Raw genomic sequence first — 23753 nt, 5'->3', positions numbered from 1 at the left:
TCTTCCCTGGTCAGGATAGTGGCCAGTGCAGCGGGTCCAGCTCCTAGGCAGGGAACCATGGGGCTCCATGCACCAAATGCCCCCCCCCCCCAAAGCCAGACATCCTGTCTGCTCCTGGGGCTCAGCGTGGTGCCCCAGGACAGGCACACACCAGGCAGCCTGCCTTAGTGCTGCTCCCCAGGAAAGCCTAATCCCCAATCCCCCACACACTGAGCCCTCCAACCCAGAGCCACCTTCTGTATCCCAAACTCCTCATCCCTGGCCCCACATTCCCAGGCCAGAGCCTGTATCCTCTCCTGAATCTCTCAGCCCCGCACCCAGCCAGAGCTCCCTTCTACTCCCCAAACATCTCATCCCCACCACACCCCTGCATCCCAGCCCTCTGCTCCAGGCCTGAGCCCCTTCCCATAATAAGATGGAGAATATTTTATTGCCCTTATATAAATCCATGGTACACCCACATCTTGAATACTGTGTACAGATGTGGGCTCCTCAGCTCAGAAAAGATATACTGGCATTGGAAAAAGTTCAGAGAAGGGCAACTAAAATTATTAGGGGTTTGGAACAGGTCCCATATGAGGAGTGATTAAAGAGACTAGGACTTTTCAATTTGGGAAAGAGGAAACTAAGGGGGGATAGGATAGAGGTCTGTAAAATCATGAGTGGTGTAAAGAAAGTGAATAAGGAAAAGTTATTTACTGTTCCCATAATATAAGAACTAGGGGCCACCAAATGAAACTAATGGGCAGCAGGTTTAAAACAAATAAAAAGAGTTTTTTCTTCAGACAGAGCATAGTCAATCTGTGGAACTCCTTGCCAAAGGAGGTTGTTTAGGCTAGGACTATAACAGGATTTAAAAGAGAACTAGATACATTCATGGAGGCTATTAGCCAGGATGGATAAGGAATGGTGTCCCTAGCCTCTGTTTGTCAGAGGGTGGAGATGGATGGCAAGAGGGAGATCGCTTGATCATTACCTGTGCGATTCACTCCCTCTGGGACACCTGGCATTGGCCACTGTCGGCAGACAGGCTACTGGGCTGGATGGACCTTTGGTCTGACCCAGTCTGGCCATCCTTATGTGGTAGAAGCAGCAGCAAGGCCTAGGGACAGACAGGGGCTGGGCCCCAGGAGCGCCTGCCTGCCACTGAGAACTGTGGTAACAGGGGGAGTCTGGGTTTCAGTGCGCGATGGAGGGAAGAAGCGGGTTCTGCACTCCAGGCCTGTCCAGCAGAACTTTCTCAGCTTGCCTGGGTGGGAGTCAGAGCTTCCTCGGGAGCCACCCTCTGACCGGAACAGACTCCGCCAAGAACCCAGGCGCCTCTCTGACCAGGAACATAGAACAGCTTGGATAGGAGAACCCCTAAAGGCACCAAACCAGACCCCCTCCCCCTTGCCCAGGGAGAGGAGAGGGTCACATACTCCAGGACCCAGATACTGAGGTGGGGGCAGGAACACGTTGTCACATTACTGGATTTTGAGAGGAGCAGCCAGAACACTGCTGCACTCATGGGGGGGGGGGGGTTAGCCCCAAAAGTGGCACAAAGGGGGGCCATGTGAGGTGTCAAATAGAAGCCTACTTTCTTCTGATTCCATATATGCTATTCATGTGATTCGGTATGGGTATGTCTACACTACCACCCTAGTTTGAACTAGGGTGGTAATGTAGTCAACCGGAGTTGCAAATGAAGCCCGGGATTTGAATTTCCCAGGCTTCATTTGCATGTTGCCGGGCGCCGCCATTTTTAAACGTCTGCTAGTTCGGACTCCGTGCCCCGTGGCTACACGCGGCACGAACTAGGTACTTCGGACTAGGCTTCCTATTCCGAACTACCTGTATGCCTCGTGGAACTACCTGTACTCCGCGTGTAGCCGCAGGGCACGGAGTCCGAAATAGCGGACATTTAAAAATGGCGGTGCCCAGCAACATGCAAATGAAGCCCAGGAAATTCAAATCCCGGGCTTCATTTGCAACTCCGGTTGACTACATTATCACCCTAGTTCGAACTAGGGAGGTAGTGTAGACATACCCTATGTGAAGTTATAAGCATGTATTTTGTGTGGATACCAAATGTTTCTCTATATGTGGTTGAACTATAGAAAAAGCAGCTCAGCCTATGGACATGCTAACGAGCAAAGCTCTGGAACAGTAGCCCTCTATAGGCCAAGGACACACCACAAAAGTGGTGACTCATACCTAGTGGCTACCAGCAGGGAACACAGGGATAGGCCGCTGGCCAGGTGACCTGCTGCAGCCAAGAAGAGACCAGGAAGGAGGTATAAGTAGGCCGTGTGGCCGACTCCATGTTGGTCTTCAAATCTGCTTCTGACCCCAGATGCAGCCTCGCAGGGAATCACGAGCCGGGAAGAACTGTGGACCCATCCTGCCATAGGATGTGCAACAAGGACTTTTAAGCCAGCAACTGTAACATCTCTGCTAGAGCCTGCATCGAGAATTGGGAGATTCGATGCATGTAATGTATGAAACTTTAGCAGCCTCACTCTCATGCTTTTCTTTCTTGTAGCAATAAACCTTTAGATTGTAGATTCTAAAGGATTGGCTCAGCGTGGTTTGGGGGGTAAGGTCCAGAGGGTAAATTGACCTGGGATCTGTGGCTGGTTTCTTGGATCCGGACAGAACATGTTTGGGGTAGGTGGGATTGGGTTCTAAGACCCCCCCACCTGTGCATGAGGCCCAGGGCCATCTGGGGCATGGATATTGCTGGGGTGTGGGAGGGGTTTTGCTCGTGAGGCTTCAGGCAGGCAGCTGAAGCGCTCTGTGGGACTGGTTTGTGGCCTATTTGGAAAGGTCACCAGTCTGGGGGCTGTAAGGAGCCCCGGATTTGAGCAATTCGCCCTGAGCGGACGCCCTCAGCTGTGCCCAGACCGGCCCGGTCAGTCACACATGTCTCTCCAGGACAGCCTCACAAGGAAGTGCACGGTGGTCTGCTACGCTGTCTGCCTGAGCTTAGGCCTGTGCACTCCTGGGTGTTTCCAGCTGGCCTGACAGTAACCCGTCAGCAGCTGTTGGACCAATAGAAAGCTGCTTCAGGATGTCCCCACCCTCCAGCAAGACCCTGCCCCTCTGCTCCCATGTGGAAGCCAAAATGCAGGTGACCTCCCTGGGGTAACGGCCCAGGGCTTTCATGACATGCTTCCCTCCTGCATTTCCTCTTCCACCGGTGAAAACAGCCTGCTTCCAACAGGAAGGGGGCGCCCTGCCCCAGCCCTGGGGTCAGCACCACACACAGGTCTGGAGGCAGTGCCAGGAACCTGCCCACACAGCTAGGAAAGGAGCTAGTGGCGAAGAAAGCAGATCCTGGCGATTTTGACAGAGCAGCGACGAGACTCCATCCAGCGTCCTGGGCACTGGCGTTCCCTCTCAGTGCTCTCTCAGGATGGTGCATGAAGAGCAGGAGAACAGGGTCAGCTCTCCAGAGTCCTAGTTCTCATGTTGTCACTGACTCCCTACAGCCCCGCCTGCAGCACAGCAACACAAAGCTAGTGGGACAATGCAACAGACAGACACGCTCACATCCAGCAAGAGCTTCTCCAGGGCTCAGCTGAAGGATGGGAGGAAACATGAAGTGACCAGCAAAGAGACACACTGCCTCCTCCTGGGTTCAGGCCTGCCCTGTGCCCCAGAATGTGGAGCCTGAGCGCCCCGAAGGCCTGCCCTGGCTCCCAACCAGCCAAGGGACACACTGGGAGTTAGCTCTTGTTTTCTGAGAGCCGGCATTCAAAGGTCATCGAGTCCAGCCCCCCGCCCTCAAGGCAGGACCAACTCCAGGGGTTTGTGGGGAACAGAGCAGTCTAGGTCTGCACTGCTGGGGGTTTCAGAAGAAGATATGCAAATTGCAAACCTTTTTCCACTCCCCCCCCCGAAGAGGCTTTTCCAACATTCGGCCAGTCTACATGGGGCCAAATGTCAGAAAAGCCTCCTCTTTCAGAAGAGCCCTTCTCCCTTATGACATGAGGAATACAGGGATGCCGAAAGAACGCACTCACTTTTTCAGAAACTCTTCCAAAAAAACAGATGCATTCCTTGGATGTGGCAGACTTTTTCCGGGACACCTGCAGTATCCTGGAAAAACTCTGCAGTCTAGACATAGCCTCAGACACACTTCAGAACTCTGAAGGGGCTTGCCTCATTGACCGGCCCCAGAAATCCACCTTCAGGCGGCAACCGAATGGGGACACAGTTGGAGCCAACACTGCACCGAGCACTGGCTGCTTTCCGGGAATCTGGCTGCATTCAGGATGAATGAGGCTATTTGCTCACCACAGGCAGCTAGCGCCCTCATGGCTGCAGCCAGGCAGTCAGTCCCTGATCCCCACGCCCAGGGCCCCAGCCCAGCCCTTTGTCATGCCTCGCAGGAAGGTCTGTGTGGCCCAGAGAACTCTTCCTCGTGGCACTACCTCATCTCCAGCCAAGAACGCCCAGCCTCCTCCAAGGCCTGCCTTGGGGCATTCAGCATGCCTTGATCTGCAGCAACCCCCTGCCCAGCTGCAGGATACCAGCCTGCTATGCACCTGGTACTCGGGGTGCCAAGGCAGCTGCTGACAGAAGCAGGGACTTTGCCCACTCAGAGGCAAGTGGAAATACAGGGATCCAAAGCCGGACAGCTCCCTGCATCTCCTGAACCTACTGGGGGTCCTTTGTGGAGAGTTCCCTGTAAGCCGAGTGCTTGGGCTGCCACCCAGGAGAGAGTCAGGTGCTGCCCAGCTGATTAGCAGATTGCCTAGAGCTGGTAACCTGTGTTCCTACTGGTGGTGCACATCAGCATTTGCTTGTTAATAAAATTTGTTCTGCACATGGGAAAAAAAGTTAGAGGTATACCGCGCCCCAGTGTCCACACCATCCCGGCACCCCTCGTTGAGTCTCTTGCTCCTGGGGCTCAGGAAAGAACTTCTGTTGGGGCTGGTGGGTTGCCAGACAGACTGGATCCAGCAGCCTCTGGTCTAGAGATGTAACAGTGCAGTCAATTAACTGATAAGCAAAAGCTTATAGGTTAATCCTACAGACTACATGCATTTCCCTCCTCCACCCCAGCCAGTACATTTTTTAGCAGGCTGGCCAGCAGCCTGGCTCAGTCCTGGCTTGCGACAGGTCCAGGATCTACCCCATTGCAGCTCTGCATTTAAAGTGTATTAGGAGCCAGGTGGGCAGGCAGCCTGGCTCAGTTCCAGCTCACGCAGGGCCCAGGCAGTCAGACACCCCTCCCCTGCCCCAGACAGGGGCTGCTGCCACCTTTTTATCAGTGGCGGCAGCACAGGGTGACAGGCAGCCTGACCATGAGGGGAGCTGGTTTTTAAGCTGGCTTCTCTCACCGACCAGCTCCCACCTGGCCCCACACTGCTGTCTCGGACACAAGGCCTGGATTTAATGCATCCGAGGGTACTGAGGGAGTTGGCAAATATCATTGCGGAGCCTTTGGCCATTATCTTTGAAAATTCGTGGAGATCGGGAGAGATCCCGGATGACTGGGAAAAGGCAAATGTAGTGCCCATCTTTAAAAAGGGAAGAAGGACGATCCAGGGAACTACAGACCAGTCAGCCTTACCTCAGTGCCTGGAAAAAAAAAAAAAAAAAAAAAAGTCAGGGAAGGGATCCTCAAGGAATCTATTTTGAGGCACTTTGAAGAGGGGAAGGTGATCAGTGACAGTCACCACGGATTGACGAAGGGCAAGTCATGCCTCACCAATCTGATTAATGATTGGGAATGGAGAAGACAGAGTCTGTTTGGGTAAAAAAAAAAAAAAAAAAAAAGTCACATTGGGGAAGAAAACTATCAGATCCTCCCCTGGGATAGTGCTTGGGGCGTGTTATAGACCACCAGGATCCAATTTGGATATGGAGAGAGACCTCTTTAATGTTTCTTCTTTAATGTTTTTAATGAAGTAAATACTCATGGAAACTGCGTAATCATGGGAGATTTCAACTTTCCAGATATAGACTGGAGAACAAGTGCTAGTAATAATAATAGGGCTCAGATTTTCCTAGATGTGATAGCTGATGAATTCCTTCACCAAGTAGTTGCTGAACCCACAAGGGGGGATGCTATTTTAGATTTGGTTTTGGTGAGTAGCGAGGACCTCATAGATGAGATGGTTGTAGGGGACAACCTTGGCTCGAGAGATCATGAGCTAATTCAGTTCAAATTAAATGGAAGGATAAACAAAAATAAATCAGACTAGGGTTTTTTATTTCAAAAGGGCTAACTTTAATAAATTAAGGAAATTAGTTAGGGAAGTGGATTGGACTAAAGAATTTATGGATCTTGAGGTGGAAGAGGCCTGGGTAACTACAGGCCTGTCACTGACATCTGTAGTATGCAAGGTCTTGGAAAAAATGTTGAAGGAGAAAGTAGTTAGGGACATTGAGGTTAATGGCAATTGGGACAAATTACAACATGGTTTTACAAAAGGTAGATCGTGCCAAACCAACCTGATCTCCTTATTTGAGAAAGTAACAGATTTTTTAGATAAAGGAAATGCAGTGGATCTAATCTACCTCGACTTTAGTAAGGCATTTGGTACAGTACCACATGGGGAATTATTGGTTAAATTGGAAAAGATAGGGATTAATATGAAAGTTGAGAGGTGGATAAGCAACTGGTTAAAGGGGAGACTACAGCGGGTTATACTGAAAGGTGAACTGTCAGGTTGGAGGAAGGTTACTAGCAGAGTTCCTCAGGGATCAGTTTTGGGGCCAATTTTATTTAATCTTTTTATTGCTGACCTTGGAGCCAAAAGTGGAAGTGTCCTGATAAATTTGCAGATGACACAAAGTTGAGAGGTATTGCCAATTCAGAAAAGGATCGGGATATCATACAGAAAGATCTGGATGATCTTGTAAATTGGAGTGATAGCAATAGGATGAAATTTAATAGTGAGAAGTGTAAGGTTATGCATTTAGGGATTAATAACAAGAATTTTAGTTATAAGCTGGGGACACATCAGTTGGAAGTAACGGAGGAGGAGAAGGACCTCAGAGTCCTGGTTGATTATAGGATGACTATGAGCCGCCATTGTGACATGGCTGTGAAAAAGGCTAATACGGTCTTGGGATGTATTAGGCGAGGTATTTCCAGTAGGGATAAGGAGGTGTTAGTGCCGTTATATAAGGCATTGGTGAGACCCCATTTGGAATACTGTGTGCAGTTCTGGTCTCCCATGTTTAAGAAGGATGAATTCAAACTGGAACAGGTACAAAGAAGGGCCACTAGGATGATCCGAGGAATGGAAAACCTGTCTTATGAAAGGAGACTCAAGGAGCTTGGCTTGTTTACCTTAACCAAAAGAAGGCTGAGGGGGGACATGATTGCACTCTTTAAATATATTAGAGGGATAAATACCAGGGAGGGAGAGGAATTATTTAAGCTCAATACCAATGTGCACACAAGAACAAATGGATATAAGCTGGCCAGTAGGAAGTTTAGACTTGAGATTAGACAAAGTTTTCTAACCATTAGAGGAGTGAGGTTCTGGAACGGCCTTCCAAGGGAAGTAGTGGGGGCAAAAGATCTATCTGGTTTCAAGATTAAACTAGATGGGTTTATGAAGGGGATGGTTTGATGAGATAACATGATCTTGGTAACTAATTGACCATTCATTATCAGTGGGAAATAGGTCAATGGAGGGATGATAGGAGTTACTATAGAGAACTTTCTGAGTGTCTGGCTGGTGAGTCTTGCCCACATGCTCAGGGTTTAGCTGATCACCATATTTGGGGTCGGGAAGGAATTTTCCTCCAGGGTAGATTGGCAGAGGCCCTGGAGGTTTTTCGCCTTCCTCTGGAGCATGGGGCACAGATCACAGCTGGAGGATTCTCTGCATCTTGGTGTCTTCAAAGTATTTGAAGGCTTCAATATCTGAGATATAGGTGAGAGGATTATTTTAGGAGAGGGTGGGTGAGATTCTGTGGCCTGCACTGTGCAGGGGGTCAGACTAGATGATCATAATGGTCCCTTCTGACCTTAAAGTCTATGAGTAGCTTCTATGATGAGGTTACTGGCTCTGTGGACATGGGAAAGTCAGTGTTTGTCATATACCTTGACTTTAGCAAAGCTTTTGATACGGTCTCCCACAGGATTCTTGCCAGCAAGTTAAGGGAGTATGGATTGGATACACGGACTGTCAGGTGGAGAGAGAGCTGGCTAGATTGTCGGGCCCAACTGGTAGTGATCAATGGCTCGATGTCAGGTTGGCGGTCGGTTTCCAGCGGAGTGCCCCGAGGATCTGTTCTAGGACCAGTTTTGTTCAACATCTTTATTAATGACCTGTATGAGGAGATGGGTTGCACCTTTAGCATGTTTGCAGATGACATTAAGCTAGGAGGAGAAGTAGATACACTGGAGGGCAGGGATACGGTCCAGAGTGACCTAGACAGATTAGAGGATTTGGCCAAAAGAAATCTGATGAGATTCAACAAGGACGAGTGTAGAGTCCTGCACTTGGGACGGAAGTATCCCAAACATTGTTACAGGCTGGGGACCGAATGGCTAAGTAGCATTTCAGCAGCAAAGGAACTGGGGATGACAGTAGATGAGAAGCTGGATATGAGTCAACAGGGCGCCATTGCAGCCAAGAAGGCTAATGGCATATTAGGGTGCATTAGGAGGAACATTGCCAGCAGATCTAGGGAAGTGATTATTCCCCTTTATTTGGCTCTGGTGAGGCCACATCTGGAGTATTGTCCCCAATTCCAGGGCCCCCCACTACAGAAGGGATGTGGACATATTGGAGAGGGTCCAGCAGAGGGCTGAGGGATTTGGTCTTTTCTCTCTTCTGCAGAATAGAGGAGCAAGGGGGGATTTGAGAGCAGCCTTCAACTCCCTGAAGGGGGGTTCCAAAGAGGCTGGCGAGAGTCTGTTCTCAGTGGTGGCAGAACAAGGAGCAATAGTCTCAAGTTACAGTGGGGAAGGTTTAGGTTGGATATTAGGAAAAACTGTTTTCCTGGGAGGGTGGGGAAGCGCTGGGATGGGTTCCCTAGAGAGGGGGTGAAATCTCCATCCCTAGAGGGGTTTAAGTCCCAACTTAAAGCCCTGGCTGGGATGGTTTAGTTGGTGCTAGTCCTGCTTTGGGCAGGGGCTGGACTCGGTGACTCCAGAGGTCTCTGCCAGCTCCGGGATTCTAGACTTCACCTCAGGAGCGAGGCCGGAGCGCACTGGATGCTGGACCCACCTCCGGGGACTACAGAATAGTCGGCTAACCAATAAGAATTCATGAGGTTACTTGGCTATTCAATTAACCGATATTTAACATCCCTATTCTGGTTGCTAATCCATTAGGGTCTGTCTACACTACCACCCTAGTTTGAACTAGGGTGGTTAATGTAGTCAATCGAAGTTGCAAATGAAGCCCAGGATGTAAATATCCCGGGCTTCATTTGCATCTTGCCGGGCGCCGCCATTTTTAAATCCCCTGTAGTTCGGACTCCGTGCCCACGGCTACACGCAGCACGGAGTAGTTAGTTCGAATTAGGCTTTCTAATTCGAACTACCGGTACACCATGAGGTGTAAAGCCTAATTCGAACTACCTACTCCGTGTCACATGTAGCCACGGGCACGGAGTCCGAACTACCGGGGATTTAAAAATGGCGGCGCCCGGCAAGATGCAAATGAAGCCCGGGATATTTAAATCCCAGGCTTCATTTGCAACTTTGATTGACTACATTAACCACCCTAGTTCAAACTAGGGTGGTAGTGTAGACATACCCTTACCGACCTGCCCTTTGCTTTGCAACCAGACACCTATCTGCTCCATCCAAGCACACGGAGCACCATGCAGCCTGCTCAAGTGGCCCATCCAGGCCGGAAGAGGCCTAGGAGACCCCACAGCAATGGTCAAGTCCTTGCTCCTTGCTCCACTGCACACAGGGCCCAGTTGCCAGACAGCTCAGGGTGGCAGACCCAGAGCAGCCAGCCCCAACGTACATTGGTTGGCTGCCTCCCTTCTCTCATCTCTCCATCACTTTGCAGTCACGGGGGGGGGGGGGGGGGGGGAAGAGAGAGAAGAAGGCTGAGCAGGGGAAGGACAACAAGAGCCTTGCAGATTACTCTAGGCACCCATCACAGGCACAGTGCCCCTTTTACAGGGCACAAGCGGAGGTCCAGACATGGGCCATGGCTCTCCCAAGGTCACACGGTGATTCAGTGGTAGCGTAGGGAATCCTGGCTCCCCACGTCCAGTACCCTGCTCAACCCACTAGAAAGGAATGTCTCCCTCCAGGCATGGCAGATGATGGCCCTTTTCACACCCTGCATCCAGGCAGGGGCAGCTCCGTGCACACACGCGTCTTGCAGACCCAGTGCCATACACCGGGGGAGGAGGGAATGCTCCCCCCGCCGTGGGCCCCCAGGTAAGCATGCTGCGGCTGGCCATGGAAGGCAGGAGCAGTGCACTGCCTAAGCCTCCCTCCCTCTGGCCAGCAGAAGGAAGGCTGGGGCTGATTTCCCCGCTTACTTGGGGGACTCTCAGGGGTGCACTTTCACTCTCACGGTCCACATTTTCAAAAATGCCTGCGTACGGCCTGAGACCACACACGCTGATGCTCTTCGTGCAAATCAGACTGACCACACACACGCCCGGACCCACTTCTTGTGGGCCACGCACTCATGACACGCCTATGCACACAGGGCTGACCCTCCACAGGCACAAAAGTAACGGGAAATAAGCGCTGCTCTGAAGCGGCCATTCCACCACAAGCCCTGCTGCCCAACAAACAGCCTTTGTACAGCAGAGACTTGGACCTGCTTGCAAGGAAGTTAAATATCGATTATTTACTAGTCGAGGGAATTCCCATCCACTTGGCGTTCTGCTTTTGAAATGTACAAGAGCCCCAGCAGGGCATTTCAAAGCAGAAGCACCCACATGGAGCCCAGAGTCAGACTTCCCACTGGCCCCGGGCTGCATGCAGGTGCCAGCTTTGAAATGTACCCAAGTCAGCTGGTTCCATGGAAATGCCGTGTGGAGCCAAGGGTCAGCTAGGGAGTCCCCAGCTGATCCCAGGCTCCGAGTGGTGCTGCTGCTTCCCCCTCTACCTCTTCCCCTCGCTGCCTCTATATGACAGAGGCAGCAAGAGGGGAAGCGACTAGTCGACTAGACTATCCGATAAGCATTTGCTGATTGACTAGAACTTAATGTCCTTACCTGCTTGCTCCTGGGGCTGACGGGCCTGCTGACAGGGGTCGACTTGTCCCTTGCCTACACAGAGCCCTCTGATGGACCTTGTGTGGCTGAAGCACAGACACTTGGCCACATCCCTGTCTCACAACCTGCCCCATCCCATCTAGGGATGTTGGCATACACTTATGTGAATGATTAACTGATAAGCCCGGGCCCATCAGTCTACCCTAACAACTACACGATCAAAGGCAGCAAGGGAGGGAGGAGGTGGGAGCCAGCCCCCCAGGAGAGCCAGCCAAGAGCACTGGACCCTATGTAGCCGACCCACCCACCATTGCCTCCCCCTCTCTGAGGCAGCAGTATGGAGGCAGAGGTGGGAGGGGGCAGGTGGGATGCCTGAGCAGCCCCATGTGCTTGGGTCCCTCACATGTTTTTAAACCGGTTTCCCTCGCAGATCGGCTCCTGCCTGCAGCCCCATGCTGCTGCCTGTGATACAGAGACCGCAGCACATAGTGGCATGGGGCTGAGTGGGGCCAGGACGACACTAGCTGCTGGCCCCGCCCTTGGGGACATCATATAATCAGGTCACCACTAAGATTACCCAGTTATCAAATTAAATGGCATCTAACTTCATTACTCCTGCTCCAAAGTTCTCCTGAAGAGCGGAAGAGCCACTCCTGGTCGGCCGGACAGCGGTGTTGCAGGCCACGGCCATGCTGTGACCATTAGCCAGAACACCCAGCACGCCCAGCTCCAGCCTGCGTGAACTCAGGCTGCTGCAAACGTCCATTTGATGCTGGAGGGTCTCAGAGGCAAAGCACTTTCGTGGCCCTGCTATTGCAACATTCTTATTTGCATAGCGCCTCCCATGACAGCTGGTACCCGGAGGTTTATCAGTATAAAACCAGAGCGAATGGTAAAGCAACCTGGGAGCACTGTGCTGGCAGCACAACGCCCACCTCAGCCTGGCCAGGCCCCTGACTCTCCCTGTAGAGAAAAGAAACCAACAAAACATTGGTGTCAGAGAGAGTGACCAGGAGACAGCCCAGCTCTGCCCTGTGACGGGCCCTCCGATGGCAGCAGTCACAGGAGTGCAGATACTATGGCAATGGCCAGGTATGGTACAAAGAAATCCCAACCCTGGTCTCCAGCACCCGGCAGGGGACTGAAGGAGCAGGCCTGCTTAGTCACGTCTGCTTTCAAACTCCTCTGGTTGTCACTGGAGGCATGGGGGAGTTGGGGATTTGGACATTTGTTTTGTTCTACCTGGGACAGAGGTAAAAACACCAAGCCATGTGATGGAACAAAAGTTCTGAATGCGCCCGTTGGCAAACGCCTACGTTTCCTTTTACATCAGAGACTCCGAAAGGGCCACCGGGAGTGAGCATCTGGCCTGACCCTCTGCACGTGGCAGCCACAGAACCTCACATCCCACTCCTGTCACAACTGCCCCCGACCTCCGGCTGGGTCACTGACGGCTTCAGATCATGATTTAAAGACCTAAAGTTCTAGAGAATCCACCTCTTACACTTGCAAGTGTCCCGCGCCCCAGGCTGCAGAGGAAGGTGAAAAACCCCAGGGACTCTGCCAATCTGACCCAGGGAAAATTCCTTCTTGACCACAACTGTGGCCATCAGTTAGTTCCCGAGCACACGGGCGAAAGCCAGCAGACACACAGCTGGGAAAGAATTCCCTGCGGCAGGGAAAGGCTGCCCGAGGCTTTCTGCACTGCCTCCTTACACCAGAGCCTTCCCCACAATGGGGCACTACACAGCTCAACCAGCAGCAAAGATGGGGGGGGGGCAGAGAGTTGCACTGTACACAGGACAGAACCTGCTTCTGGATGGGAGTCACTCCTCTTCCGGGAAGCTCCGTGTTTTGTAAACAGCAGCAGGACAAGAGAGGAGTAATTATCTAGGACCTGTCCGTTTCCAGAACGCCTGTCGTTCCACTGCTCCGTCTCAAAGTGGCCCACAAGCTTCCACACGTCGGTGGGCTGGAAAAGCAGCCTCTTGTGGGCTGGAGGGGCCCCAGGAGTTAGCCCCAGAAGCTCCAATCTAAAGGCAGCCGGCGAGAGCATCGCTCACTCCTTATGTGCCACAGGCAGTGCCTTGCTCAATCTCCCCTTGTGGCGGGACCAAGGCACGACGCTCACAGCTGGAAGCCCTTCCCTATTCCCTCCCCTCCCGCAGGATTTCTGGTGCCCCTCCGGCCTGGCCCATCTGCAGCCTATGCGCCAGCACAGCCCTGTCAGGTGCAGGTTGTGACTGCGCTCCTGACACCGATCCGCTCCAGCTCCAGCCTCACTTCTATAAAGCTGCCTCCCACCAGCAGAGCTAGTCTTCTCTCCACGCACCCTACCACAAGCACACGGAGGCCACTACAGCCGGTATCACACAAGGGGTCTGGTGGTGTTACCACTGCCCCAGCACAGCACAAGAACCCGTAGCCATGGTGTAGACAAGGCCTCTGACACCTCTGTCTGGCTGAGAAGCATGCCAGGGCCTCGCTGTGCCCACGTTGCCCCTTCCCATAGCCTCAGGGAGACCCCCTTAGTTTGCCTCCCCCCCCCCCGCCTCTGCTTCAATCAAAAGGGAGGGAACTGTAGGTGCAGCTGGTTCTGTTCCTTGCTCTCCCCCTCCCTCCTCGCCACTTTGTGCCCAGTCACCTCCATGCAACTGCCACGATGCCCTCCACAAGCTGTAGGTTCCCCATGCAGCTCCCTGCCTCCCCCATGACACTAGGGAGGCTGGGAATAGAGAGCTGTGTCTGAGCAACACACGCAGGGTATGTCTAGATCACATGCCTCTACCCGACATAGTCAATGAAGCGGTGGTTTAAATATCCCTGGCTTCATTAAAATAAAAATGGCCGCCGCACTGTGCCGGCTCGGCTGATCGTCGGCACAGCACGCGAGTCAAGACGCGGATCGGTCAACAGGGAATGCCTTTGTCGACCGCTCCCTTATGCCTCGTGAATTGAGGTTTACAGGCGCAGTCGACAAAGGCGTCCCCTGTTGACCAATCCGTGCCTTGACAATCGGCTGAGCCGGCACAGCGTGGCGGCCCTGTTGACCAATCCGTGCCTTGACAATCGGCTGAGCCGGCACAGCGTGGTGGCCATTTTTATTTTAATGAAGCCGGGGATATTTAAACCCCCGCTTCATTGACTATGTCAGGTGGCCTATTTCACACGGCTCTGTCGGCAGAGGAAGACTTACCCACAGTGTGAGGCTGGCAGTGGCCAGTCCTTAAGGCTCTGCCTGCATCAAAGATGAGTGCCCACCAAAACAAAGCTGTTGGGCCACCACACCCAACATGAAAGGGGGACCCACTGATCAGCCTCTGCTCGGTTTAGCCACGGCAGTGGAGCCTCCAGGGTGGCAAGGCCACGACTCCAAGGACCCACTCACTCTCAGAGCACCTCTTTTTCCTCCAGCGATGGCAGAACCCACAGGTTACAGACACGTTCTCAAACAGCTCTGGGCTGAGAACCAGTCCCTGCAGTACCCCATTGGAAACACCCATTACGGATAACTCCCCACTAGCAATTGCAGTCACAGATCTGTCCATTAGCCCATTTTAATCAAAGATGGGCTGCAAGGATTTCCTCCATTTCTAAGGGGGTTCTGTCATTGGAATATCTGGCAGAACTAAGTCCTTACAGAATTTTAAATATATTCAGTCAACACAGTTGCCTTTATCAACCAGACTTGTATCTTGTCAAGGAATGATATCAAGGTGGTGTGATGACCTATTTTCCATGAAAACGCGTGGAGTGGGATTAATTATATTTCCATCTTTTGATTTGTTAGTGACAGAGTTCTGCGTTAGCTGTTCCACTGTTCTGCCTGTCAAGCCCCTTTGACTGAGCCTTCCCAGAGCTGAACGGAGCTCAGGGTCTAGGTTGTTCTGCCGTGGGCTGACACCCCCGCTGTGCACCATCACTGGGGCTGACCAGAGGTTCTGGCTCAGCAGGACAGTGTGGGGGGGTGCCTCAGAGGGCAGGTAGGAGGACTCCGTGTGCGATGGGTTCGCTCACACTGCTCAGCAGGAACATCAGGCTAATAGCGACCCAGGTTATCCCACCTATTCTTCAAACTTGGGTTGGAACAATATTGCATTTTTCTAGCCCTCTAAAACCTCTCAAGCACTGCAAGCTTTAATAAAAGTAAAACTCCAAAGCTACAGCTTGCTCGTTGACCAACTCTTTCAAGTCTTGTGGGTGCAAACTCTCTGCTCCTGCAGATTTTAAAACGTGTTAACTTTAGTAGATGCCGCTACAGCTCCTCTTGGGTTATCCCGAGAAAAGCACCTCTACATCACTGTAAACCAGGGTTACATCATCCAACTTGATTCTCAATACAGGACAGAAACATTTATTGAACATTGACAACTGTGTCATCTCCACCTAGTACTGGATTCACACTATTTTTAGGATTCCTTTTGTTCCTAATACATTTTGAACATGCCTCCTTATTACCCTTAACTCTGATATAGATAGGAGAAGCAAAGGGACCCTTGCCCTATCAACCACCTGTAATCTCTCAGCTTGTTTTATACTCAACCTCATTGCCTTTCCCCTCCCTTTTCTCCACACCAACTTAAGTTTTACTGTTCTTTGCACACTCTCTTAAAGACTTTAAAGCACCAACAGCCTTTTTCACAACTGAGGGTATGTCTACACTAGAAAGTTAGTTCGAACTAACGGACGTTAGTTCGAACTAACTTTCCTATGCGCTACACTAGCGCTCCGCTAGTTCGAATTTGAATCGAACTAGCGGAGCGCTTAGTTCGAACTAGGTAAACCTCATTTTACGAGGACTAACGCCTAGTTCGAACTAGCTAGTTCGAACTAAGGGCTGTGTAGCCCTTTAGTTCGAACTAGTGGGAGGCTAGCCCTCCCCAGGTTTCCCTGGTGGCCACTCTGGCCAACACCAGGGAAACTCTATGCCCCCCTCCCGGCCCCGGACCCCTTAAAGGGGCACGGGCTGGCTACGGTGCCCGTGCCAGGTGCAAGCCTGCCAGCACCCAGCTAGCAGACCCTGCACCTGGCACGGCACAGAGCCACCCACCCGATGCCCCCCAGCCCACCCCCTCTTGCCGGGACCAGGCTGGCGGCTCCCGGGAGCTTGCCCTGGACCGCAAGAGGCGGGCACCTTCCTGGGCTAGTGCGGACATCGTGGACCTCGTCCACGATCTCCGCACTAGGCACAGGAAAGTGGCCGTCTAGGGCAGGAGAGCTGCCAGCCTGGCCACCCAGGACCAGGTGTGCATGAAAATCAAGGGGGTCCACTGAGACCCCCGACACTGAGCCCTGAGCTTACAATGGCCGTCCTGGGTCAGACCAAAGGTCCATCTAGCCCAGTACCCTGTCTGCCAACAGCGGCCAACCCTAGGGACCCTGGAGGGGATGGACCGAAGACAATGACCAAGCCATTTGTCTCGTGCCATCCCTCTCCAGCCTTCCACAAACTTTGGGCATGGACACCACTCCTACCCTCTGGCTAATAGGACTCCATGGACCCAACCTCCATGACTTGATCTCACTTCCCTTTAAACTCTGTTCTAGTTGTAGCCTTCACAGCCTCCTGCAGCAAGGAGTTCCACAGGTTAACTCTTTGCTTTGTCAAGAACAACTTTCTCTTACTAGTTTCAAGCCTGCTACCCATTCCTTTCCTTTGGTGTCCTCTAGTCCTTCTTTATGGGAACTCAGGAAGAACTTTTCTGAATGCACCCTCTCCACCCAACCCCTGTTTTTACAGACCTCTATCCTGTCCCCCCTCCGTCTCCTCTTTTCTAAGCTGAACAGTCCCAGTCTCTGTAGCCTCTCTTCATCTGGGACCTGTTCCCAACCCCTGATCATGTTAGTTGCCCTCCCCTCTCCCAGCCTTTCTCTTCCCCTCTCCCACCTCCTTTTCCCAGTCTCCCCCAGTTTTTTTCAATAAAGACAGAGTCAATGTTGGAAGAAACGTTATCTTTATTTTGTACATCAAGAAGAAGGGGGGCTAGGGAAGGGCAAGTGGAAGGAGGTGAGGGAGGAATGGGGTACGAGCCCCCGATGGGGAGGACTGGGCTGGCTCTGCGGGCTTCTGGGGGTGGAAGCTCTCCTGCAGCCCCCCAATTACTCCCTCTCCCCAGATGGCAGCCTGCGGCAAGTGCAGCCGGGCTGATGGCCGAGTGGTGTGATGTGCCCAGTGTGGGCACTCAGGGCACTCCAAGCCAGAACTTCTTTGCAAGCGGGGCACCCCTGAGAACTGTCTGTCCGGGGTGGGGGTCGGGACCCTTTAAGCGCAGCCCTCGGCTAGCCTGAGACAGCATCTCCATGCTCTAAGTCCTCCTTTTATGCCCTGCCGGCACTGCTTCCGGCCATCCTTAAGCCCTGTTCAGAGTCCACTCAATGTGGACTTACTAGTTCGAACTAGCAAAACGCTAGTTCGAACTAGTTTTTAGTTCTAGATGCGTTAGTTCGAACTAGCTTAGTTCGAATTAACTAATTCGAACTAAGTTAGTTCGAACTAGCGCTGTAGTGTAGACGTACCCTGAGATACTAGGACTCTTGGAGCACCTAGCAAAGTGTTCTTGACCGTGTCTCAGTTTCCATGCATACATCTCTGTTTACACTTCTCTTCCCAATTATTTTTATCATAATTGAGTGTCACTTTTGGAAACTAGCCCATGTATATGTAAATATGGACACGAGGCTATCCATTATTGGTGGGGACAGTATTCTGGTTTACTTTCAAGGGATCTCAAAGCACCGTACAACAGTTATCGGTGACACTTTCCACATAGGGGTCTCTATTATTTCACTTATTTAAAGAGGAGGAAACAGATAGAGGACAAGTGACTTCCACAACATCACAGAGCTGGGAAGAGACCTCAGGAGACTTGTCTCCTAGAAATCATTCCTGACCGACCACTAGACAATATGGTCTCCCCTAAATAAGCCTGTTGAGGAAAAAGACAGAGCCAGGAGTCCCTTGCAGCTGCAAAGGTGTGTGGGGGGTGGGGGGGAGGAGTCCATTTAAGGAGGAGGGGCTGAAGAGGTGTCACTCAGTCATATGGTGGAGGCAGATGCCCGCGGAGCCTCCAGCATAAGGAAGGACTCTTAACGCTGATTTGCAGCGTCAGTGGATCTGGCACACATGCTCAGCCAGCTCGCAAGAGTGGAGACAAGTAACCTGGGGGACCTACCAGCCCGCACAAGGCAAAGGAGGCTGGAACGGATTGGACACAGGCACTGAAGCATAAATGTCTGAGCCAGGGCAGAGTCCCAGCAGCCGCAGGGCTAGCCAGCACGCCAGGCTTGCCACCTTGGAGAGTGACGATGTGGGGGGAGAGCAGCCCAGTGCCAGCTGAGCCTGCCATCACATTCAGCAGCTCTGGGCCAGGCTTTGCCATCAGAGAAGCAGAGCCTGAATACACGTGACGCTGGGGCCCCCTTACCTAGGGCGAGGCCTGCCGCAAGTGCAGGAGGCCAGACTCATGACCACTCCAGGCCCCTCCCCAATGGCACACAGCAGCAGTGTGGGGCCACACTGATGGGCAATGGACACGGAGTGACTTACACCCATCAGTGAAGCTGGCCTGGGGGAGGCCCAGAGCCTACAGCAGGAAACACACTGACTCCAGTTACATGTGTCCCATTCTGACCCTGGCAACTGTTTCATGCTCCAATGTCCAGCTGGTTTGTAACCTCCCCACCCCCGAGCTTTTTTCCTTCAAGGGCCCAACAAGCCCTTCACCCGTTCCTGAGCAGGGCAGGCCTGGCCACATAGGGCTGGCAGGAAGGGGCACTGCATTTGCTGATGGAAGTTTTGCAAACCTAGGATAGGAGCTGCGAGATGCCAGAACCCCCACAGCCTCTGTGGTCCATGCAGCCCTGGACACACTGCAGGTGGGGAAAGCCAGGCTCTTAGACAATGAGTGATGAAGGATGGGCAGGGACTGGGACTCAGCCTTAGCTCTGCTTTCATGCCCATCCTCTGGGGCAGGAGCTTGGAGAGGAGCCCGAGACCAGGCCCAGAATCGTGGTTCCCAGAAAGCTGCTTGTTTCCCTGATTCTCCCCATGAGCGCAAACCCCGAGGGAGGGAGGGAGCCTGGGGCTCACTGGCCCCTGGGCTGCAGAAAGGGCCCCAGGTGGGAGCGTTGGGGCAGGTAAAGAGCAATGCGCAAGCACAGCGGGACTAACGCAACTAGCCACAGAACAGACCCACCCCCCAGGAGCTGGCCCCCTCCCTAGTGGGGCAACATCTGCAACCAGCCCCTCTTGGCCCAGACATGCGCTGGGGAGGGCCCAGGAGTAGGGGGAGGAAATGCTGATGCAGGGCCAGTCGCACACCAAAGTCCACAGCCCGGGATCTGCATTGCCGGGCAATCCAGGCACAGGGGAGGAAGCCTCCCAGAGACCAGCACGTTCTTGCCTCCGCACCCAACCAGACGCTGCCCCAGCACCAGGACACGGCCCGCATTAGGAGATGTTCCTGGCTCCTTCTGCAAAGTGGAGACCGATAAGCCAGGCGGCAGGCGATACACAGGCCTACTGACCCCTAGCGCCGGCTGGGGGGCCTACATCAAGCTCTTGGCCGTCAGAGAGGTTACGATAGGAGGGTGGGGGCTGAAGTGTCAGCCAGCTCCCGCGCACAGCCCCACCCCAGCCCCAGCCCCTCCCGTGGCTGTATTTGTCTATGCAGCAGCCACTCCTGCTGTAGTCAGCAGTGTCGGGTCTGGCAGGCTTGGCAGAAATGCCGCTGTCAACCGTCAATACGCCATTTGATCAGGCCAGCGTCCGACGTGGACACGGAGGTTCCTACAAATATGCTCATGGCTGTATAATTAAAAACATACTGGGCTGGTCGGAAAGGCAGCGCAGGCTAGTGCTCTCCACTGCAATGTCAATAGTCCTGTTTGTGCCAAACTCGCATCTTGTAAATATCACTAGGTATAGCTGGCCAACCCATGAGTCATCCCCAAAACTCCAACTTAAACAGAGCCTCATCCCAGCCCACACGAGCGTGGTGCCGAGGGCCCTTCCAGGCATTTGTCTTCACATCCAAACCCAGTGACTGGCCAAGCAGGGCAATCTAGTCATCCCTTGCCGGACACAAGTTCCATTCGCGGCCCTGAAAGCTCTCCCCAAGCTGGGGTGAGCCAGAGCCCAGGGAGAGGCCTAGGCGCCTCGCTCCTCTCTGCCCCATTGAGGCAAGTCAGGGTTGCAGCAATGAGCGCTTCCCGGCCCAGCAGAAGTGGGTGAGGGCAGACGCACCACTCGGAGAGGCCTGTGCGCCCCTCACCCCCCGACCAGACATCACCTCTGCACTTCGGCTCCCAGCATGGTGCAGCACCGCTTTCCACAAACTCCCTACCTGCCATCTTGCCATGCTTTGTGCAAGGGCCGGGGAGAAGGCAGCTGGGAACACTCAGCCCCAGAGGGCTCCAGAAAGCCCAGGCCATGGGCCAACCCCAGGCTCCAGAAGCCAGGAAGGCACCCAGGCCGGCTCCAGGCACATGCCCAACCCTCTCCCTGCCTGCCAGCTGAGGACAGCCTATGCGGCACCAGGAACTGAGCATCGCTCCCGGCCGGCAGCCTCGGCTCCAGGGCTCCACCAAGCCGGAGCAGCTAACAGGTTCCAGGCGGGGGCACCACGCAGGCATGGGGCAGGCGCCAGGAGCCACTAGGGACGGGCAAGCAGCACGAGGGAAGGGGGACCCCGCGCCCCACCGCACGTTCGGGAAGGGGCAGCTCCACAAGCCCAGCCCGAAAGCTGCAGCTAGAGCCCCCGCCAGCCTCGCCCCCTGCTCCGCGGCTGCCCCCGAGCGCCTGCGAACTTCGCCTCCCCGCGGGCCCGGCCGGCTACGCACGGATCCGCCCGGCGGCTGCCCCGCCACGCCCGCCCCGCAGCGCGGCCGCACTCACCCTCCACGGCGGCGAGCAGGGGCAGCAGCAGCAGGAGGCAGCAGCCGGGCAGCAGCGCCATGGCGGGCGGGCGCGGGGCGCGCGGCGCGGGGCTCGCGGGGCAGCGGCTCCACGCGCCCGGCCCAGCCCGGCCTCGCGCAGGCAGCAGACACACGCGCCGCGCGCTCGCCGCCGAGTGAGCCATCGGGAGGGAGCGCGGAGCCGGCCCCGCTTCGCCAGGCTGGAGCGACCCACCGCCCGCGCCGCGCGGGGGAGCGCCCGCGCCGCCGCGCCCCGCCCCGCGGCCCCAGCGCGCCTGCCGGCCCGGGGACTGCGCAGCCTGCGGGCTGGCGGGCAGGCGGGGGCGCGGCGCGGGGCAGCCCCCCGGGCGAGTGGGGCCGGCGCCCCCCGCCGCCAGTGGTATCTCCCGGCGCTGTCTGTCCGCGCGGCTCTAGCCGGCCGGGATTGTCTGCGCCGCGCCGGGCCGGGACCGGCTGTATCTGCCCGGGCTGCACCGGGCCGGGACCGGCTGTATCTGCACCGGGCCGGGACTGGCTGTATCTGCCCGGGCTGCACCGGGCCGGGACTGGCTGTATCTGCCCGGGCTGCACCGGGCCGGGACCGGCTGTATCTGCCCGGGCTGCACCGGGCCGGGACCGGCTGTATCTGCACCGGGCCGGGACCGGCTGTATCTGCCCGGGCTGCACCGGGCCGGGACCGGCTGTATCTGCACCGGGCCGGGACCGGCTGTATCTGCCCGGGCTGCACCGGGCCGGGACCGGCTGTATCTGCACCGGGCCGGGACTGGCTGTATCTGCCCGGGCTGCACCGGGCCGGGACTGGCTGTATCTGCCCGGGCTCAACCGGGCCGGGACCGGCTGTATCTGCACCGGGCTGGGACTGGCTGTATCTGCCCGGGCTGCACCGGGCCGGGACTGGCTGTATCTGCCCGGGCTGCACCGGGCCGGGACTGGCTGTATCGGTCCCGGGCTGCACATTTTTGCCCCAGTTCCTTCAGTGGCTGTGCTGCTCTGCCCACTGCTCCCCTGGTTCCCAGTGTGACTGGCACTGGCTCAGTCCTGCCCTGGAGGGAGCAGCCTAGCCCATGTTGCCCTGCACCTGCATTCCTTGGCTTCTGCCATGCCCTCCAGGTGACTCCTTAATCAGCCCCTCACTCCCCACGTTGCTGTTGGGTACCAGATCCCTGCACTCAATGAAACCACAGCCTGGCTGCCAGGAGCAAAGGGCTGGGGACAAGGCTGGGTTCAGGTGGGCCGAGCCAGGAATGAGCCACCCCCCCAGTCCCCATGTGTCATAAGAACATAAGAACGGCCGTACTAGGTCAGACCAAAGGTCCATCTAGCCCAGTAACCTGTCTGCCAACAGCAGCCAGCACCAGGTGCCCTGGAGGGGGTGGACTGAAGACGATGATTAAGTGATTTTGTCTCCTGCCATCCATCTCCAGCCTCTGACAGAGGCCAGGGACACCATTCCTACCCCCTGGCTAATAGCCTTTTATGTACCTAACCTCCATGAATGTATCTAGCTTCTCTTTAAACTCTATTATAGTCCTAGCCTTCACAGCCTCCTCCGGCAAGGAGTTCCACAGGTTGACTATGCGCTGTGTGAAGAAGAACATTCCTTTATTAGTTTTAAATCTGCTCCCCATTAATTTCATTTGGTGTCCTCTAGTCTTTATATTATGGGAACTAATGAAGAACTTTTCTTTATTCGCCCTCTCCACACCACTCGTGATCTGATTCTTACTGCCAGGATTTTTCCCTCTGACGGGAAGCTTGGCCCACTGCTCCCGTGACATCTTACCTCGGCGAGGGGCCTCCAACAGGTGAATGAGGCGCCCCTGGCTCTTGCTGGACACACACAGGTCCCATGCACACCCTGTCCCATGCACTCTGCCTCCCGCTGCTCTCCAGTGGCAGTTGCAGGCGTGTGGAGAACGGGGAACACCTGCCACAGTGCAGCTGGCTAGTTGTGCTGAGCTGTGTGGAACGACCCTCCCTGACCCTGGCAGCAGCCAGCTCGGGCCAGGTACTGGAGACTCGATTCTTTTCTTGAGCACAGAAAGCTACAAATGCTGTTATTGCTCACCTGCAAAATGACCTAGCTCATCAGCCATGGGGTGCAGCCTGGTGCCATCCGAGCCAGAAGCCCCCAGCCTGATTCACGCTGGGGAAGCAGCTCCCCTCAGTGAATCCACAAGGAGCTGCTGCTGATGTTCTAGGGCCAAGTGGGCTCACATGAGCAGACAAGGTCTGGAGAAGGCACTGACCAGCTCTCCCTTGGCTCTTCATCGCCTGCAATACTCCGCGGGTGCCCCTTGCCAGGGGAAGAGCCCCGGGCTCTCCACCAACGCGGTGAGCGTGCCACACAGGTCTCACGCTGCTTCCCTCTCCCCTGCACCCTTCTGATTATGAAGTGTCCAGGTCCGGCGTGGCTCTCCCAGCGGTGGCCTGTGGCTGGATGCACGGTCACTGGAACATAGTGATTCTCACTCCCTGTTGAATGTCCCCAAACAACCTTTTTGTTTAGCTGCTGCTTTGTGCCAGGCCCATGTCCCTCCTCCAAGCTCCTGCCACCGCCAGGTGCCATCTCCACTCTGCTCAGCCCAGCTGGAGTTTCTCCCAATTCTCTACGGCTTGTTTCCGTGGGAACCCAGGATCCCCTGCAGGCCTGACCATCTGGCTCTCCACCTTCTCGTCACTAG

The 23753-nt window shown here is 54.7% G+C and overlaps 1 protein-coding gene across 4 annotated transcripts in view; it reads right to left on the bottom strand.

Annotated features, from left to right (window-relative positions):
• EPHB2 (EPH receptor B2) overlaps nt 1-21280 on the bottom strand; it is a 259421-nt gene extending 238141 nt beyond the window's left edge. For 2 of the 4 annotated variants that reach the window (XM_075906628.1, XM_075906629.1), the window contains exon 1: nt 21050-21273. In XM_075906628.1, coding sequence (XP_075762743.1) covers nt 21050-21233 — 184 coding nt within the window. In that variant the 5' untranslated portion in view covers nt 21234-21273. Of the gene's footprint in view, nt 1-21049 lie in introns of all 4 variants that reach the window. The other 2 variants (XM_075906632.1, XM_075906630.1) reach the window with 2 other exon arrangements.
• Nucleotides 21281-23753: the final 2473 nt, after the last annotated feature.

The sequence above is a fragment of the Pelodiscus sinensis genome, chromosome 23 (genome assembly GCF_049634645.1).
Source record: "Pelodiscus sinensis isolate JC-2024 chromosome 23, ASM4963464v1, whole genome shotgun sequence".
Classification (NCBI taxonomy): Eukaryota; Metazoa; Chordata; order Testudines; family Trionychidae; genus Pelodiscus; species Pelodiscus sinensis.
This window is presented reverse-complemented; position numbering and strand designations above follow the sequence as displayed.